Raw genomic sequence first — 21,620 nt, forward strand, 5'->3', positions numbered from 1 at the left:
AAGAGTATAATTTATACAAAAATTGATCTTTTAATTTTTTTTGTCACATTGTCATCTCTTTCTTTTTTAGCTTCAAGCTTTCTTTTATAGTGCTCCAATGAAGATGATCATTTCATCTTCATTCCTTGTGGAGAGAAGTATTTATTGGTGTATTGAATGCTTGCATAAAATACTTTCACCAAATAGTCACTTCTTATTTGATCAAGGAAGCTACTTATCACCTTTTAGGTACCAAAAAAATGGAGTCATGGTGCGTGTCAATTAAAAATAGCCTCTTTTTTTTTTTGAAGATTTTCATGCTCCACAAGATTAACTTGTCTCCTTTTGACATAAAATATGTCTTCCTTCCTTTTTTTTCATTGTAAGTACCGAGGAAGTTGTTTTGCTTCAATTTGTTAAGGAATATTGCACGCAAAGATTGGTTTAGTTATCATACATCATAAATGATATTAATTCAGAGTAAATGTCTTGTAGATGAAGCATTTCAATTTCTAGACACTTATACCAAGATAACAGATTGTCTTAGTATATTCATTTTATAGAGAGCATTTGTCTTATTGAATGTTTTAAAAACTTTTCTCAAAGAAAGTGCCTATGTTTGTTATCATTAAAACATTATGGCTAAGGGAACTAAGATCACCTTTTGACCTAACAACAATTACTCAATTGATAAACATACAATTCAACTCAAATTTCAACCAGATATCATCTATAAACATCATCCTAGATCAATGTGTATAGTAAGAATAACATTTATTAATTTACAACATGCAATAAAAAGCACTACTTTATTCATATTCACCATTTAGGGAATCACACAACAAATTTTTATCAAGCAACCAACTCTTGGCGCCACACACCCAATGCCTAGTGCCATCGAGGTTCTACCTCGTCCACACCCAACGCTATACAACTCACGCCCGATGTGGATAAGGTAGAGGCCCATGGGACCTCATGCTTGGCATAACAAAGTTCCACACCTAACCTTTTCTCAGGCAAAGGCTCACACCTGATGTCACCATATTGGTGCCTAGTGTCGTCTAGGTAGAGAGTTTTGGCTTGGCCATGTTGGGTGCCACTCAACTTAGGGCCTAATCTCACAAAGTCATAGACATTTCTCTCTCCTTACTCTTGACGGCATTCAAATCACGATCGATGTGACCAAGTCAAGGACTTCTCCCTAACCACACCTGATGTCACCAATCCCACGCTTGACGTGAGTGAGATAGGGAGCTTCTAATGTGAGCCACATATGGAGTCATGAAGGCATGCCTAATGCGTTAATGAAATCTACACTTGGCAGAATCATGATTTTGCTCAATCCACTTAAAATTCATCCAAAACCAAACATGCAACACAAGATATCCTATATTTACATCATCCACAACTCATTTTCAGTAATAACTTCAACAACCAACAAAATAATCAAATCATCAAATTCTCTCAACATGCTTCATAAGAAACCAAACTCCAATCTTAAACCTTCAATCAAAATTCAACCAGTATAGCCATATCTAAATGAAATCTAACAATGCACAACCTCAAAAATCAACAAGGATTCAGTTATAACTTCCATTACCTCAAAATCAAAGTGAACGGGGGAAGAAAAAGAGAAGAAATAAGAGCTTTAAACACCTAAATCACACCAAGATCCTTATGGCAAGATTCAAGGTTCTCCAACACCTTGAATCTAACAAAGATCAATCAACTAAACTTCGGGGAGGGCTAAGGAAGAAAGAAGAAGTCTCAAGAATTAGAGTTCTTATCTTTAACTTATCTCTCTAAATTTTCCTGAGAAATGAGCTTTTGAGGCTTAAATATCAAAAGAAACCTTGTATTCTCCTCCCTTCAAGGTCAAATTGGACCTCTACCCAAAGAAACTCTCAACTACCTAAACTCATAAAGAATTCCTTGATTCCAATGTTTCTCAACATAAAATATAACAACTAACAACAATAACACATAATCAAATGAACTCAACAAAAAAAATTCTAAAGCTCACAATGTTACACATAATCTTGAGAATGATTTAAGATACTTATATGAATAGTTAAAAAAGTGAAAGTGTGAAGGAATATTTGCGGATAAGTGACAAATGGGTTGTGACAAAGATGTGAAATTATGTTTATTAAACTTTTAGCCTATAGGTGATATGAAATGTTGATGTTTGAGTTGAGAATGTTTTGTGCAATGTTTGAAACGCTAGTGAATGATGATATGTGAGATGATGATAATGTGTGGTATGAGATGCTTATGTGTAATGTGTGCGATAAGGGAACATTATAAAATGTAAGTGTTGTTTTGTTTGAGAACTTGATGTACAAAATTTGAGATGCTTGGCGTGTTCGAGGTGATGTTGGTGATGAGATGAAAAAGTATAACGAAAGCTTGATCTTTTGAAGAAATCTAGACCAAGGTCTGAAAACACAATGACATTGGTGTTGTACATATGCATAATTGTCATTTATTATTAATGAAGTTGTTTGGTGTCCATTCATTCATGCATATTTTTGTTTAAAGGCGGTAGTAAATATATGCAAGAAAGTCTCTATGATTTTCTACCTTGGCCTTTGGGGTATTTTTGTGGGGATCCTCTAACAAGTATGGGAGGTGAGCATGCACCACTATGATACCCTAACTGTATCTTGATAGATCTTCTCCTAGTATAGAATGGATTGAGAAGGTCAATCAGAGAGTGGTGATTCGGTCCATGTGCTCGTAGGCTACCTCGTATTTGGAACACCTTTGGCAATATTTGGGTATTGGTATCATATGCATATAGAATTAAAAGCATAAGGCTGCATGAGTCCTTGAAGAGGTGAACGTGTATAATTTTATGATTGATATGTTGTGTTAGAGTACTATCTATATTTCTTATGTGTGTGTGTGTGTGTGTGTGTGTGTGTGTGTGTGTGTGTGTTTATACACGTTTGAGATATATTCTCATTCCTCATATGTTTTTTGTTCCTATTATTCTTATTTGGGTTGAACATATGTTGAAGTTGATAAGGTAAAAGAGTTTAAATTTGTTGGAGATGAAGCTTAAGCTTTGATTTATGTTTGATCAGATTGCTTTGATTGGTGTGGCATTGAGGCTAGTGAATTAGTTTATGTTTTCCTTGTGTTTTATCCCAAGAATGTTTGTTTTTAGTTTTGAATTTCCTTTGAAAAGAAATGTATCTCTAGGAATATTCATAATAAACGTTTTGGGGTAAATGGGTGTCACAATGTTGACAACAAGGCTTAAGCCTTATGTTATATGTGAGGGTCGAGCTCTTATATATGTGACATTAGAGTTCATAGCTTAAGAGTTGTTATTATATTTACATGGGTTTATTTCATCTTGTCTGGGATCATTTGTTAGTTTTTGGATTGATGTAATGTTTTGATGACCACTTTGGTCTAGCATTTTTTTTTATTTTCAGACAATTATGCTTTTGAATTTGTTTCATTTGAAGCAAATGAGAATCATGTATATAAAGAATTTAAGAACTATTTTCAATTGTTAATGAAGTCTTTATTCAAGAAACATTTTGCTGTCTCTTATTTTTATTGATATAATATGTGGGATAGAGGGTGTTACAATATATATTTTATATAATTCATTTTTTAATAAATAAACACTTTTAGATATATAAATTGTATTAAATAAAAAAAAATTTACTCATAAATTGTATTTTAGATTTATGATAAATAATTTGTATTATGATAAAAAAATTAATTTTAATTATTGATAATTTAAAAAAGTATCCAAATTAATTTAAAAATAAATATGAAAAGAATAAATTGAAAGATTGAAGAGTTTAAGAAAATGTCTGAAAACACCGTTCATACAAATAAAATATTTAAAAACACTATCATTTCATAATAACAATTAAAAATACTCCCATTCAAAATAATTATAGTATTCTAATTTATATAGAGAAGTTTATAATTCAAAATAAATAAGTATTTTTAAATTATTATAATTAAATTTTATAAGAAATAGATATTTTAAATATATAACTTATATTTTTAATTGATAATAAATAATTTAAATTATGATATAACATTATTTTTAAATTAAAATTTATAAGTGGTTAATAATTTGAAATAATTCAAATTAGAATTTTTTTGGCCAATTACGGTTGTGAAAATAGTGTGTGAAATATATCTCTCAGTGAATCAAAAAAGAGTTTAACTTGCAGATTCTAATGTATAATGTAAGAGTAGATTTTGTTACTGCATGACAAAGTATATCACTCTCCTTATAGTATTACAGAATCCTGCAACTTTTTCGCCATTTATTTTCTAAAGAATTAAAGATAAGTTGACTATGTCTTAAGCATAATAGGAACATGTTTTGAGTTTTGACTCATTTTCAGAAGTCATTTCTCCTGATTGATTTAACAATTATTAAAACATCATTAGAGAAAGAAAGCCAATGATTAAGTTAAACCTTCAGATTCATGCATTATTATTTTGCAGTTGGTTAACTTAGCCATGTGGGGTACAAAGATTCCAGTTATTGATTCGATATTGATCATAGAGACCATAAAGTGATATTTTTCTTATGTAGTTTGTGGATATAAAATAAGCCCAACATAATCTTTTAACCCCTAAAAAATATATGCAACTTTATAAGGGTTAATATCAGTCCTTTTCCAACTTGCCACTTCAAGAAAGAGATAGGTGTAGGGTAAATAGAGAGAGAGAAGAAAAAGTAGTCCATATACAACCAATTTGGATGGCTTAAATTAATTATATTTTGTTTAGATCTTCACCAATGGGTCCCATCACTATCTTTATTGGCATTCTCCTTGTTTATGTTTCACACAACTTGCTTTACTATCTTGAAAAAATATACCATAATCTCATTCGGAAGTTGACAATGTTTGAGAAAAGAAAAATAATAATTCAGGTTCTTTTCTTCTTCTTTTTTTTCGTGGGAAAAATGATCAAGACTCGTGAATAAGGAATCAAATTTGTGATAATTGATGGGGAGAATATGGAATGAAACACGATGGTGGTGGGATTTGATAGCATTTTGCAGTTCAAGTACAAGCATGGAAAGTCCCCACACCACACCCCTATTACAAAGGAAAAGAGAAAAAAAAATGTGGAATTTTCGTTTTAAAAGCAACTTAAACCAATGGTTGTTTCAAGAACTCAAGATAAGAATGTCATATCACTAACTCAACCTATGTAAGAAGGCACATGTGATCCAAAGTGTAGGATAAGAATGAGAGTTAACACTATTTCAAGATATGTTAGATTTCTCCACCTTGATTTCTTTGTTTTTTTTTCCTTCACCAAAAGTTACTCTTTGATGCCCTTATCTTCATTGCTTTTTTTCTTTTATCTTACTTTTATAACTGAGCAGATTTTATGCTTAGAGCAAGCCTGAATAGTAATTGTTAATAATAACAGGAATATTACACACATTCTGATACACCTTTTTCAACAGTATTTTACTGTGAAATTCATATAAAACTTGCTCTTTCCATTTCAAAATAGTAACATTTAAATACCCTTAAACTTGACTTGTTTTAAACCAAAGGAATAACTAAATTAATAAATTAAATTCATTAAATATAAGTTAAAGATCCATGTTATTTAATATACTTTATATAAATATTCACCCAACAATAAGTTGAGATTCATCGTGACATGTGAGTCCTACGTTGTTTAGTGGACTTCGTACATAATTTCACTAAACAATCAAATGCTCATAGTTTGATATTTATGTTTTTAATTAAAATTTAATTTAATTTCTATTTTTTATATAAAATTACAGTTGGAATTATCACACTTTTTTAGAGGCCGATTTAGTAGAAAGAAATTATACTTTTTAATAAAAAATAAATAAAAACAAAAAAAAAAAAACTGGGTTATATATTGTGATGCTGACAATTTCTGATCTCGTTAATCATTGTGAATATGGATGCTATTAGAATACTTTAATAATATATTGCCTTAATTGTAGACAACTGCACAAGTAACATTTTTAAGAGGAACAAAAAAACCAAATTATGTCGGGTCATTTGAGTCTTGACTCTTAACAGAGACACGTTTATTGGTTTGTTTATGTCGATGTTAGTTGTTTGTTAGTGAGGAAAATTAACTCATATCGACATTAATTGTTTCTAGTGAAAAAAAGGAGAAAAAAAATATAAATATCAATCTCATACTTAATTCTCCCACCAATTTTAAATATATATATATATATATATATATATATATATATATATATATATATATATATTGTTCAGGGTATAAATAAATGTTAACTAACTTCACATTATTTAACGTTATCATTTCTAAAATATCCTTTCATTTAATTGAAATTATATTTTTAATGATAATTTTTATTTTTAAAATTAAATATGTTTTTAGTTTCTGAATTTTTGATATTTTTTGTTTAGTTCCTGGACAAATTTTTTTTTTATTGCTAATTTAAGTCTTTGATTTTTATTTAGTCTTTGAACCTTTTTTTTCATTAACATTTTGGTTTTTAACATAAAAAATTTTATTAATAAAAAGTTTCAGAGACAAAATCTAAATAAAATTTGTCCAATTACTATGATGCAAAAATTCATTGAACTATGATGCAAAAATTGATGAATGTTATGGGGTGAAAAACATATTTAATCCTTATTTATATATCAAACTTTCATTTTTTTTATTTAACATGGATTACAATGACAATTATAAAATTTAAACTTAAAAATCTTGTAAATACTACTTAAACTTTTACCATTAAGCTGATCGTAGTTTTAATGATGGGTAAGAATAAAGGTTATCTTTTAAATGGAATTAGTGAAATTACTCGATGAAGTAATTCTCTTAGTTAGCGTGAATTTTGGATTTTTTTTTTCTTATATTAGGGAGTAATTTATGCCATTAAGCAAGATAGATAATTGTTCTTGTGAGATATTGAGACACAATGATTGCCTATTTCTGCCAAAAAAAATTATGTCATCATGTTACTTGCCAGATCTACAAACAGTGGAAAATGCTCTACCTGATGGGACATAGGAGCTGAGAACAAAACTGGCCCATAATGAAGGACCTGTCTACTACAATTTCTCGAAGTTAGACAACAAAAACTCTCCATTAGACACAAATTGCATGGCCACCACACTACACAAATTTGGTGCATATCTTGGCGCTTTCATGGTTGATTCCACCATCCAAACCCTCCAATTAAGGATGTTTCAGGGACTGCTATTAGTTAAAGGTGGAAGAACCTGGAAAGTAGGGGAAAAAAAAAAGGAAGCTAATGAAGAAGGAACATAGCAAATTGGAGGTGACTTGTGCAAATGGAGTCATAAAGTATGGATTATGATATGTAACAAAACCATGACCAAAGGTTTTAAAGTGTGAGTTAGTTGCTTAGGTATTATTGTTTGTTTCAATCATGGCTATTCCTAGGGGACCGCAATAAGTCATGGATTGAGCAAGTGTCTATTTTTGAGGCCCCATGACAAGATACACAACTTGGTACAAATACTTAGTGGTATACAAATTTTAGCAGTTAGTTGACTAGCTTTAATTTTTATGCATGGACCACCCCAACAATATTTATTTTAGCTTGACTAAAGATAAAAGCATCACACACAAAGTGGAGGGTACATATTCAATTTTCATGACATTTTTTCAGGATAAGGTAAAAATTGTAATGTTCAGCATTCAACCTGTGAATAATTACTATCTGACGACATCAGAAAAAATGTTAAGTTAGTTCTAGTTGAGAGAGAGAAAGGAGCAATTAATCATGCATCATCTAACCTTTTCAAGCTTATGCATGCTCACCCAACATGTTGCTTTTGGCAAAATATTGTGCTTTGGTCATGCAATCACCCTAGGAGGCTAGGACATCATGTAAGCCAAGGATAAAAGGATGACCTAATCTAGTTGAATAAATCATCTCCATCTAAAGCTAGCATGTTAAGGCTAGGGATGCATCTTAATTTAAGTCCTTTCACATTAACTAAATATTACATCTTTAAACAAAGTGGATGACATACTACTAATTATTGCCCTGCCTTTACTGTGCTTATGCACATCAGCACAAGAAAATCCACACAAATATATTATGTTCCATTTAACATCAAATAAGGAGGACCCTTCATATATCAGTGTCCAAGCAATTGTTATAGTGGTTATGCATGATAAGAAAAGAACAACTGTATTACTTTTAGTTTTAAGGTAGCCAGCCACTTTTACTGAAACTAATTTCTGTACAATAAATTTATTGTAGCATTGCACGGCAGAAACCAATTTTTGTGGAGGTATTCACCTCTAGATCTCATAACTCTTATTTTATTTTAATTTTCCTCCATTCTTCTTGTTGCTTTTGTTATGAATTGAACAATATTGTACAGTCACTGGTAAATTCATACATATATGTATATATATATAAATGAGCAGGCAGACACATACTGTGAAAGCATACACGGGCTTCTATCATCTTGCAATTATCTTGTTAGTTATGCCGTAGGATCTTGTAAGGGCGCTTCTAAATTAACTAACCTGTGAACAATGACAAGAACTGTTAATGAAAATTATAGTATCAGAACCTCAAGATACAATGGATTTTAACTGCAAAATCATTTTTCTATAAAAGGGTAGGAATAATATAATATAAAACTGTATAATGTCATGAAATGTTGTTGACCAATTTTTGTTGATGTAGTACTCAAATTATACACTCAAAAGTTCTATTCAATGTGAAACTTATAATGATGATCTAAGTCTGACTAATAAGAGAAAAAGGAGAACAATTTTTTCAGCCATCCATAGAAAGCTATGCAACTTCGAAATTCAACGTAATATACCAATGTAGAATGTTATCAACCACAACGATTTTGAATAAATTATAGAGCAAGTATTAATTATTCAAATAAGTTATTTTTTATTCTAGTCTCTTACGAAGACGAGTTTAAACCTAATTCAATCTTATAAAATTAACTTCTAAGGTAAATATTATTCTCGACTTATATACTATTTTTATCTTATCACTAGTAAATGTAAGTTCTTTACTACATCTCATGTCAAAGACTGGACATTTGGGGGTGGTTGGATAATGGCCCAGTAGTGGGTGGTCTGATAAACCTAAAAACAATCAATAATTGCTACAATAGGACATGATACTATCTTAAGAAAGTAAAATTAAGCTTAACTCAATCTTACAAAAACGACTTGTAAAGTGAGAATTTCTCCCCACTTATTTGTACACAATATTTTGGCTTATCACTAGTCATGCGGGGTCTCCAACGTAGTCAAAGCACCATTGTTTGTTTAGAAAAAAAGTTATTGGCTGTCTACATGGTGACAAGTTAGCATCTGTTTGTCACCACCTGTTTACCAACGGGAACAGGCAAAAGGTGCAACTTCATATAATTGATGTGGTATCCTGATTTTGTTGTTAGCCAAAGCAAGGAGAAGAATGTAAGTGGCTTACCCATTTTGCCACTCACAGCCTCATCAATATTAGCTGCTCCACTCATGTTTCCACTGCTATTGCCGGGTGTAATCATTGTTTGACTATGTTGTACTGCCTGGGGACCATATCTGAATACATTCATTGGCTTCAAGACAAAAGCAAGATACAAAGCAAATTAATTTCAATAGGTAAACTATGGGAAACTTCTCAAGAAGGCATAAGGGGTTCCAAACTTCCAATTACCTGAGAGGCATTTTGCATAAGGTGATAGCTCATGAAACGCGCATATTGCTCTGATAGAGCTGGATTTTGCATCTGATTTTGGTAATTGAAGGCTCCTAGAATAGGATTTTGGCACATTAATGTCTGGTTTGGTGTCTGAGATGCAGACACAGACTGATCAAGCGGCACTCGCGGTAATTGCATTGAATTGTGAATAGCTGGAGGGAAAGGAGGTGTAGCCATTCCCATACCCATTTGTGACATATAGTGCTGAATTCCTGGAAACATCATTGGTGCCATGCCAGATCCCATCCACATTAGCTAGCAGCAAGAACAGAATTGTTTAATTTGATTGTTAGTAATGTGAGACAATTGTTATATGCAAGATATTATGTGTCAAATACTCAAATATACCTGAAGTTGTAACTGAAGTGATTTCAAGTATTCAATTGCCTCTTCCAGCATTGATGCTTTGTCTGTCTGCACACACATCCCTTACTAAGTTTTTAAGCCACTATGATTAAATCTCATAAATGAAGAATCAATCTTTAAGTACTTGCATTTTGTCTTCTACACTTGACTACTTCACACATTATTTTATGTGCAAATCAGGTCCATTTGTTTTGTGCTAAGTATAGCTCCTAGCAGTAGTGATTTTCATTTTCCTTTAAAAATCAACTATTATCTTTCTTCTTCTTTTTTAAAGCCTAGCAGTCAGAGAATCACAATTGCAGCTTTATCTGACTCTGAATGCGTCTACAAAGAACATATTATGACAGTACAGTCCACATTCATTTATGATCACTAACCTTGCTACTGTGAGGTATGAGTTGTTGCAATGCCTTCATCTTCTCATTGATCCTATCTCTCCTTCTCTGCATTAATAAAAAATACTGCCACTTGTAAGAATAAAGTTTACAAGAATTAAGGTCACTAGAAATGTGCCAAAACCCCTACCCTTTCTGACAGATTGTGCACTTCAGCAGCACGGTTCCTTCTAGCCGAACCTGCCCGTTGAGATGCCTTGTTTCCAGTTGCTGATTTAAGTTCAGTTTCCTATTACACATAAAGTGATAGCTCAGTGCACCAAAGAATAAAAGCATCTAATCACGAAGGTAGCTAAAGAGAGTGAGGCTTCACCTCACTTTGATCCTCAGATTCTTCCACATCCACTCCTTTTCTCTTTTGGCCCTGGTTTCTGGTGGATAAGGAACAAGTTTTTCCAAGACTACTACCTGATCCACCAGAAGAAGACGTCGTAGTTGGTTCAAGCATCTCTGATTTCCCTTTCTCACTCTGAGGAATTGTTCTCGGCACATCATCTCTATCAGCTTCAGGCTCAACCGATAAAGTAGCAGTCCAAATACCGTTGCTTGATGCCCTGCTTGCATCTGGATCTTGGGGGATGTGATTGCTACCACAGTAACTTGAACCAATTGTCATCAATGAGCCCTCTCTGATCTCATTTTTTGACATGCTACCAGTAATTTTGTCTCTAAAATGTGCATTAGGCGACGCTGAAGAAACATTAAGGGGTGCTGAAAAGTGAGAGAAGTTTTGGACCTTACATGATCCACCCAAGTCATTATTGTTTTTCTGAGGTGAATCAGAAACATGGAATCTTGGAGCAGGTATAGGAATTCCTGAGAATTCCTGAAAAGGGGAAGATTTCATAGTAGGTGATTGTGAACTTACAGTCACATGGGGGGCACTAGAGGCATCCAATTTGGTAAACTTTCCCTCTTCAAATGGCTTGATTTGCTTATAGGACTCAACTTCACAGTGTGGCAGTTCAGATAAAAGGTTTGAACAGAATTCTTGTTCCAATGTATCCTCGAGAGGGTATTGGATCCATGAGACCGTCTCATCATCTTGAATCAAGTTACTTGAGTTCCCAAACGGCTCACTAGTCCTTGATTGAAAGTTTTTCAGAACTGGCCTCGGTGCGAACGAATTCACAACCGGTTTTCTATGTGTTTGGCTGTGCAACACAACCTGGCCATTTTGCCATAGGAGCTCTACAAGTTCTTGGTCCACCCTGTAGAATTGACCACATGGATTGTTACAATTTAAGCAGAGTTAATTTTGGACAAGAACAGTATTTTCTGCTTTGACATAAAAAAATTGCACACACCCCATGGCCTTCTTTTGATTGGTGGTGGTGACACAGGAATCACTCCCAAAATTCCAATCAGGAACACTGTTGTTCATGGCTAACCAAATCAGTTATCTGTTGGCACAAAAACAAAAGAATTTTAAATTTTGTATAGAATAGAAAAATCAAAACCAAAGACCCTTTTGAGTGCCAGATTTTGACTCCTTGTGCACACCCTTCAAAAGCATAATAAAATAATATGTACACCAGCAAAGTGAATAATCAAACAAGCAGAAACAAATATTTAAATTGAAAAAAGAAATAAAAAGAGAAAGACTTTGAGTGGGTCATGTGTGGAACTTTACTAGAAGAAGAGAGAGCAAGCAAACCAATAAAATGGAAACATAAGTTGGTTTTAGTTTTTCCCATTCTGAAGTATGAATAAATAAAGCACCCAAAAATTCAAATTCCAAGGTCCCCAAAAGGGAAATTCAACTCTCACTAACAGTTGGAAGGTACATGCACATTTTCAAGCCCAGAGAAACAAAAACAACGAAATAAAAGAATCCAAACAAAACATTAAACCCAACAAATTGGGCAAAATTTGAGGCAGCTAGCTTGCAGAAAGATGTACTAACTCCACAAGTCTCATACATAGGCAAACACTAAGTCAAAGAAAAACACTTAAAATGAAAGACACAGAAAATGATGAAACTTTTTTTCACTTTCATGCAAAAAAGAGAACCCCATGATTCATTTTAGTTATTACCATTATTTTCAGCAATCACATTAGGACAAGGAGCATAAAAGAAGAAAGAACCCCACCTGGGATAAGGCAAAGGCAGTTTTTTTTTTTTTTTCTTTTTCTTTTTCTGACTTGTTGAGCTTAGAAGGAGGCTAGAAGCTAGAAACTAGAAACAGAAGCTCCTTGTTTGTTCCCTCTTTCTCTCTGTCTCTTCATCTCTACAAGTGTGAGAACAAAGTATATAGGAGAGTTTTTAACAGCAATAAAGAAAGTGACATCAGCAGATTGAGAGAGAGAGAGAGAGAGCAAAATTCCTAAGGTAAAATGGTGCTTGTGCTTCTCAACAGCGAGAAAAACATGGCTACATGGGAATAAATGAACATGGGACCAGTTGACGGCTATTGACGATAAAAATTAAAAAGAAAACACAATTCAAGAGATTTAATCACAAATAAATACGTTAACTTTTAAGAATATAAACGATAATTTGAATTGGAACATAACTGTTTTTAATCACATTATTAAAGCTAAATATTTTATCAACTTCACTTATATCTTAATTCAAATTTATGTAATAAAATATTAAGTAATTTTAAAATTTTATAAAAAGTTATAAACGTGATGTTCTTAATAAGTATTTTTAATTTCATGATTGAATTATTATAATTAAATATATAAAATAAATTACTGAATTAAATAATTTTATCAAAAGTTGTTAACTAGATTGTTAGTTGGGATGTTAATGGGATGATATGAATACATGTATCCTTTCTCTAAAATAAATATTTATTTTTTACTTATTTTTATATTTGTGTAAATATTCATTAAGTGGATTTCTATATATTTTATCAATATTTGCGAATATCTTGGATATTTATTTTTAAAAAATATTTTTTAAAGAATATTTTAATAATAATTTCTACTTATTCTAATAACCTTTTTAAAAATAATAGTTTAAAAATCAAAACTTAAATTATTTAAATATTATACACAATTTTATTAATCAAAATTTTTTAATTTAAAAATTAAATTTAATTGTTAAATTACTTCAACATAAATTTAAACAAATTTAGCAGTATACACATATTATGATACTTATTTAGCTAACATATAAATATAGAAAATACTTCTACTTGTTATTTTCAGGTATTTATTTATAATATTTATTTTCTACTTATAACATATTTTATATGCAAATATCCACAACAAGTACAATTTTTTTTATATCCCTAATTGCTACCTTATCTTTAGAAGAATATTTTTTTATGTACATGATCCGAGTATTATTATATAGCTAACAATTAATGATTAATCTATATTTATAAAGTATAATTTCTTTTAATTAAACATTATTTTAATACACAAAAATTAAACTTGAGAACATCAAATTCTTAGCATCTCGGAACATGTCTTAGAACTATTGAAATAAGAAATTTGATTTAGTTTATAAGGATTATTCTCACCATCATATTGGCTTTTTTTTTTTTCACTTATAAAGCTCAAAATCGGAAATTTTTTTTAAAAAAAAAAAAAAAGAGTTTAATTTAATCTAATGAAGATATGAAAATTCCAAATTTGCTTATTTGGGGTTTGGTTGTTATATTTAAAATGAAAGGAAATCTAAAGCTCCAAGCACATGGTGGGTGCTATCTCAAGTTTCGTGGAGGATGGTGCCACTTGGCAGTGACAAGCTGTGTTTCCATTGGGGAAATGATAAGGGACAACGCTGTCAGAAAAAGATGTGGCTCTCATGCACCTTCAAATTATCAAACACCAAGAACCTATCTCATAATATTATTGGTTCTGATTTGTTTTGTTTTAATACTCTTCTTGTCATATTTTATTTAATCCACGTGTGTATTGTTGTAATTAGATTATTATCAATTTGTGGCTACTTAATTCTTTTTTCTTTTTTTTTTTTTGCCAAAGCAAATGTTCTACTTGTGAGAAATTGTAGTGTTGCAAACGAATGTGGACCTGACTTAGGTTTCCATTTTTCATGGGCATGGTTGCACTACCCTTCCTGGCATGTACCCCTTAAGGGCATACAACAAATTATTGTTACAATTTATGATCGGATAAGACTGGAAAAAAAAAATATTTTAATATTTTTAATTTACCCCCTTGTAATTGGTGTAAATTAATCAATAGTCAAGTTAAATAGTAAAAATATTAATTCAGGGAATTATTTTGACTACAATTATAAACTGATTAAATGAGCAATAATTGAGTATATTATATAATATAGTATTGAATAATAAATTCATGTAAATTTATAAAAACAAACTTAACTAAATAAAATATTAAGTTGGTATAAAGGATTATATTACATACAATAATATTAAAAATTATAATTAATTTATATATATTAAACATGAATTTCTATAATTATGTAAAAATATTTTTATTTTTAGAAATTTTTATTTAATAAGAGAGTTTTTAGATTTTTTAACTTTTTATCTAATTAATTTTTTATTTATCATAATTATTTATGAATTAAATTTTAATATTTTAATTAAATTATCAATAAATAAAAATAATATTGTGTTATAATAGAAGTTATTTATCATAAATCAAAAAAAAAAATTATATATTTAAAAATATCTATTTATACAAAATTTATAATTTATATATCTCAATATAATATTTATTTATATATAATTTATTATAAATTTTAGTTATATACAATAAATATTTAATCTGGGCATACACTGATTAAAAAATACTAGTAAAAATTGCAAGTTATATGTAATCCTCATATGAACCTTTATTTATTTAAGAAAATGTTTTCGAATGAAAAGTTAAAAAAAAAAAAATTAATGGCTTAAATTCAGTTTTATCTAATTTTAACATTTTTTATCAATTGTTGGCGGATTTTCTTATTGATTAGTTGTAGGTTTTATCTTCTATTTTATCTGTGACTGATATGATAGAAATATATATATAAGGACATATAGAAAGGAATTTATATATCTATCTATCATATTCAAATAATAAATAGTGTTGGTGTGCAACACATGAAGGGATACAACATAAGATTTTCTCATTATTGCTTGCAAGAGTTGACCGAGTCTTACGCCTATTTATTTTAATAATACTGAAAGAATGCAGTTTTATCTGGTTTTTAAGAAATAAATTCGAAACTTGAATATTATAGTTACGGATAAATTAATTAAAAGTAAATAAGTTTATTTATGAAAAAAATAGAGTATATAAAATATAAATTTAATAAGACATAAGTTAGTAATATTTTGAGGTGAATATTGGAATTATTAGAGTACAAATAAAGTCACATCATTGAACTATGATGAGAAATATATAAAGGTTTATAAAATAAACATAATTTTCATTAATATGAGACTTTTTAGAAGATAATTAAAGTAAGATCACAGCGGTTTAGAGCTAAAGTAGACAACATCATATCAATGTGAAGATATCTATATGTAAACCTTGAGTGTCCAATCAAAGCTCATGCTTTATTCAACCTGTCACTTAAGTATTGAAGATTGATATGAGGCGATTCCAATACTCATAGAATGGAGACAAGAAATACTATAGAGCAAAAATAGGAACTCTTGATATGAGAAGAACTACTCGACCATCATTTCCTTAAATGAAAGAAAAGGTCATATGGAAGAGGGTTTACCAAGTTTCGTTATAAAACTTATGAGGGAGTTTCAAAGTTTCACCCATAAAACTTGTGAGAAATAGATTTTCAAGTTTAACTCAATATTGGAAAAATAATTCAAATTTTCAAATTTAAATCTCTAATATATTATTTAGATTTTAAAAGATATTGATTCTTTTAGGATATTGTTTAGAATTGAAATATATTGTATTTATTTTAGAGATTTATTTCCTCTTTTAAGATTATGATTAAGGTCGATAAATATAGACTCTTGAGATTGACTTATAGAATGGGTCATTCCCTTAAATAAGAGAGGAGGTCATATCAATAAGGGTTTCCAAGTTTCGCAAAAAATACTTGTAAATGAGGATTTTCAAGTTTCACCAAAAAACTTGTGATTGAGAGTTTTCAAGTTTTGCTAGCAAACTTGTGAGGAAGGGTTTCCAAGTTTTGATAGAAAACTTGTGAGAAAAGGGTTTCTAAGTTTCATCCACAAAACTTAAAGGGGGATTTTCAAATATATTTGTAACATATTATGATAAATAATGAACATCATTATGGATATAGGCATAAGGGGTTAAACCACGTTAAATAAATGTATTTTTCTTTTTTATTTTTTATGGTGTTTTTTTAATGTATTTCTCATCATTATTATGCGTAAAAAAAAAGGAGATTTTTGTTTCCAACACCCACAAAACTTGAAGGGAGAATTTTTAGGAACATACACATAATACATTTTGAGATAATGAACATCTTTATGGATGTAGTATTGAACATATATGCACAAATATGCAGAAGAAAAAAAATTGTAAAGCAAAGAACCAAAGAAGAAGATAAAGGAAAAGAGAGAAAGGAATAGAAGACATAGAACAACTGAAATTTCTCTATTATTATTGAATTGTTAGAATGATACAAGAGTTTCCTTTATACAAAGAGAGAACCAATAAAACTAAAAATAACAGAAAAAACTAAAAAAATAAGAAACTTATAAAAATATCAAAACTAACTTAATAACTAATTAAATAAGCTAAAATGGAAAATAAACTACAATATCCAATATCCAATATCCAATATCCCCCCTCAAGATAGTAGGAATATGTTAAGGATGCCCATCTTGGATAAAAAGTTTAGGAAAGGAGCCTTCGGAAGAGCCTTGGTTTGAATGTCAACTAACTAAAAATGTTTTCTTACATGGATTAGTCTAATAGTACCTAAAGTCACCTTCTCTCGAACAAATTGTAGATCAATCTTGATATGCTTGTCCCTTTCATGGAAGTTTGGATTAGTTGCAATGTATATAGCAGCTTGGTTATCACAATATACCATGCTTGGAGATCTAGGAACATGGGAGTCTATAAGTAAATTGGAAATTCAAGTGAACTCACTAGTGACAGAGGCTAATGATCTGTATTTAGCTTCTACTGACATGAAATTAAGTTGCTTCCCATGAATATGTAAAAACCTATTGTAGATTTTCGAGTGTTTGAGCAAGAAGCCCAATCCTAGTCCACAAAAGCATGCAATCTCAATTTTGAATTTAACTTAAAAAGCACTCCTTGACCTATTGTATGTTTGATGTATCTCAAAAGTTGATGAGCAACAGTGAGATGTGTTGTATGAGGATTTGACACAAATTGACTCAATTTGTGTATTGCAATAAGCCTTCTATATTGACATGGATAAAATAATTTAGTACCAGATATGACAGTAAGACTTGATGAATTTTTCATGGGAATTAAAGAGGGTTTATAGCCTTTGAAACATGTTTCTTCCAAAAATGAAAGAGCATAGCCTCTCTGTGAAAGATAGATTCCAGTTTTGGATCTAGCAATCTCTAAGCTTAAGAAGAACTTAAGATTGCCAATATCTTTCAACCTGAAGTGACTTTGTAATATTTGCTTTGTTTTGGCAATCAACTGCAAAGTTGGACTAGCAATGATTATATCATCAACATAAACCAATAAATCAATGAAAGATCCATGCTAACCTTTGGTGAACAAGGAGTAATCATGTTTTGATTGGACAAAACCATGTAATGTTAATGCTTTCTTCAAAGTGTCATGCTATTGTCTTGATGCTTGTCTTAGTCCATAAATGGACTTGTGAAGCTTGCACACAATAGGTTTCTTGGATGAGTTAGCTTCTAAAATGGAATATCCTTGAGGGGTCTTCATGTAGATGTCTTCTGTAAGTTGTGCATTCAAAAATGCATTATTTATGTCTAATTGTGCAAGGTGCCAATTATTAATAGTAGATAATGAAAGAAGAATCTGAGCAGTTGTGATTTTCATCACAAGGGAAAAAGTCTCTATAAAATCAAGACCTAGTTGCTGTGAGAACCTTCTAACAACCAGTCTAGCTTTGGACTTCTCAACAGTGCATCAGGTTTATGTTTAATCTTGCATATCCACCTACAGTTGATAAGTTTCTTCCCTGTAGGCAGAGGAACTATGGACCAAGTTTGATTTTGATCCATAGCTTGAAGCTCGTCATTCATAGCTTCTTGCCTATGTTTGATTCCAACAGCCTAATCATAATTTTTTGGTTCAATCTTAGAAGTTACTTGGCATATGAAATTTACGTATGCTGAAGAAAACTTGTAGTAAGATAAGTAATTTTGAATTGGATAGAAACAATAATTAGCAGGAGGAAGTTAATAATGATGGTAGTCCTGTAAGTATGATAGAGGTTGAGAAATTCTAGAAGTTCTTCTAGGATTGGTATTTTACAATATAAAATCAGAATTGGATGGGTGAATGGTTTGTGTTTCAATCTATTGAGACATAATAGTAGGATGTTAATAATTATTTGGTGGATGATCAGGAGAAAGTTCCACAATAGGTATATTATGTTGTGTATTATAGTTTGATTCAATAGGAGTTATGTCATTAGTGGTGGTGACAATAAGATGAATTATTTTTGAAAAAAAATCTTCATGTAAATCATAGATAGTATTTTGTTTGAAAGGGAATATTTGTTCATAAAATTTTTCATCCCTGGACACAAACACTTTCTTAATAGCAATATCCATCACTTTATAACCTTTATATCCTGTAGGGTATCCTAGAAAGACTATGGCAATGGCTCTTGGTGAGAATTTGTGTATAGTTGAATGAAGGGTAGAAGCATAGGAGAGACAACTAAAGACCCTAAAATTAGAATAGTTAGGTACTTTATTAAACAAAAGCTCAAAAGGGGATTTGTTATTTAAAATAGGACTTGAAATTCTATTTATTAAAAAAAACTACTATTATGGTACAGTCTCCCCAACAACTTGTAGGAACACCAGATTGAAACAATAAAGATCTACCAACATTTAAAAGATATCAGTGCTTTCTTTCTACTACAGAGTTTTGTTATGGCCTTTCAACATAGCTATATTGGTGAATAACACCTTTTTTTTGAAAAAATCTTTCATAGCTAATTCTTTAGCATTATTTGTGCATATATGTTCAATATGGTATCAGTAGATATTCAACACCTAAAACTCTGAGTTTTTCGTTTTTTTTTTTTTTTTTTTTTCATGGCTACTCTCGAAAATCCAAAAGACCCTTCCCAAGATCCAACCAGCCATTTGTTCCTTCATCACTCCAATGGGCCTGGATTGGTTCTTACTTCCACAACTTGCTACAAATTCTCCTACACATGCGGCTTGGATGCATAGTAATAATGTTGTTATTTCTTAGATTTTAATGTTGTTTTGAAAAACATTATTGCTAGTATCATATTTTTCACCACTGCAAAAAGACATATGGGAGGATTTAAAAGGCAGATTCTCCTAGAAAAATGGTCCAAGAATATATCAATTGAGAAAATAGCTTTTTTCCCTCACTCAAGGGTCTGATTTTGTGGACATTTATTACAATAAACAAAAAGAAATCTAGTTAGAATTATCTGCTTACAGACCAGATTTTGGATGTACTTGTCCACGTTTACCCAATTATCAAAAATATCTTCAAAGTGAGTATGTTATGACCTTTCTCATGGGATTGAATGAGTTTTATGCTCATATTCGTAGTCAAATTCTTTTATTTGATACTTTACCACCTATAAGCCATGTTTTCTCTTTAGTCTCTCAAGAGGAATCTCAAAGAGAAATAGGCAATATATTGACTTCTAAAAATTTGGTTTTTGCTATAAAGAATACTCAAAATTCTTCTTCTCAGAATGGTATCAGTAGATATCTACTTCTGAAAACCCAATCATGTTTAGTGTAATAAATGTCCACATAATCGGACCCTTAAGTGAGGGAAAGAAGTTTTTTCTCAATTAATATATTCTTGGACTATTTTTTTTTTGGGAGAATCTGCCTTTTAAATCGTCCATATGTCTTTTGTAGTGGTGGAAAATATGATACTAGCAATAATGTCTTTCAAAACAACATTAAAAATTCAGGAAATAACAACATTATTACCACGCATCCAAGCCGCATGTGTAGGATTGTAACGCCTAGTCGTGTGAATATTAATTCTAATATTATACTTATATAATAATTATGTATATTATATCATTAATATTATTATACATAAAATAAAAGAAAATTTTATAAACATGCTTACATATAGCGCTTTATATTTGCATCACGTATTAAACAAAAATATTTACAATAATGTACATACTTATAAACTACTTATTTCTTACACTACTTTTATAATGTTTACATATCTGGTTGATACAAGTTCACAATAGGATTGGCATGGTTTGTTGGAGGTAGGAAAAAGGTGATCACTATTGGTCCATCAATAATAGTAGCAATTTCTTGAGTAGGAGAAAACATAAAAGTTGATAGTGCTAATCCTTGAAAAGTGACCGAGTTGGCAACGGCATCTACAGACCAAGTGGTTCCTGGAAATACTGCGGAAATGATGAAAGTGAAAGGTCCGGGAAGTGTTGGTAGGTCCATCTATTTTTATTTATTTATTTTTATAATTATATTACACGAGAAATATAAGGAGTGAGAAAAATTATCCAATAAATATCAATAATTACATAATAAGCATAGGAATATTTAATACTAATATATATATATATTAATTCTTCTTGATATAAAAATTTGAGTTATACTTGTACTGACTAGTCAGGATAAATGAGCATTATCATAATGTCAACCATAAAAGGATATTTCACCTTAAATTCTTACTCATTTAAATCCCCAAGGTCAAACCTCTAATTACAAATTAATTCAAACTTTCATTTTTATGGGCATAAGATAATTTTAATAAAACTATATTAGAGTTAATCGTAAAAATAATTATGCTAAATCAATTTGAGTATTTATCATTAAAATAATATTTACGTAAATGGAATATATTAAGAGTATCCATCAAGTAAATGACAATAATAATCATTATAAAGTAATTAAATAACATAAAATATGAACACCTTATTAATTATTATAGGTAAAAATTAATCATAGTTTAAGTAAATAAATGACGTTAGGGACACCTCACTAAATAAATATACATAAAATATAGCATAGATAAATAAACATAATAACATATAA

At 30.4% G+C, this 21,620-nt stretch overlaps 1 protein-coding gene across 2 annotated transcripts; it reads right to left on the reverse strand.

Moving 5' to 3' along the window:
• Nucleotides 1-6,915: 6,915 nt before the first annotated feature.
• LOC109817991 (transcription factor PIF4) lies at nt 6,916-12,827 on the reverse strand. Of its 2 annotated transcripts, XR_002241400.3 has the most exons (10): nt 12,570-12,827; nt 11,784-11,879; nt 10,790-11,687; nt 10,607-10,705; nt 10,459-10,524; nt 10,064-10,129; nt 9,671-9,970; nt 9,446-9,572; nt 8,425-8,514; nt 6,916-7,229 (listed from the first exon to the last, which is right to left on the reverse strand). XR_002241400.3 is itself a non-coding variant. In XM_020383362.3 (9 exons), exons 2-9 carry the CDS (start codon nt 11,858-11,860, stop codon nt 8,510-8,512), a joined length of 1,638 nt encoding a protein of 545 aa, XP_020238951.1. In that variant the 5' UTR covers nt 11,861-11,879; nt 12,570-12,827; the 3' UTR covers nt 8,203-8,509. The 2 variants fall into 2 exon arrangements, 1 of the variants encoding a protein (XP_020238951.1); XM_020383362.3 differs by lacking the exon at nt 6,916-7,229 and having other exon boundaries at nt 8,203-8,514.
• Between the last annotated feature and the right edge of the window lie 8,793 nt (nt 12,828-21,620).

Source organism: Cajanus cajan, chromosome 2, assembly GCF_000230855.2.
Source record: "Cajanus cajan strain Asha chromosome 2, NIPB_CcT2T_4, whole genome shotgun sequence".
NCBI lineage: Eukaryota > Viridiplantae > Streptophyta > Magnoliopsida > Fabales > Fabaceae > Cajanus > Cajanus cajan.

What these genes read in the sequence shown, in the direction of transcription:
- LOC109817991 (XM_020383362.3), bottom strand. Translation starts at nt 11,860, where the DNA reads ATGAACAACAGTGTTCCTGATTGGAATTTTGGGAGTGATTCCTGTGTC. An exon ending in AATCTGAGGATCAAAGTGAG is followed by an intron (nt 10,706 to 10,789) that starts GTGAAGCCTCAC and finishes TATGTGTAATAG; the next exon opens with GAAACTGAACTTAAATCAGC. An exon ending in TTATGCAAAATGCCTCTCAG is followed by an intron (nt 9,573 to 9,670) that starts GTAATTGGAAGT and finishes TTTGTCTTGAAG; the next exon opens with CCAATGAATGTATTCAGATA.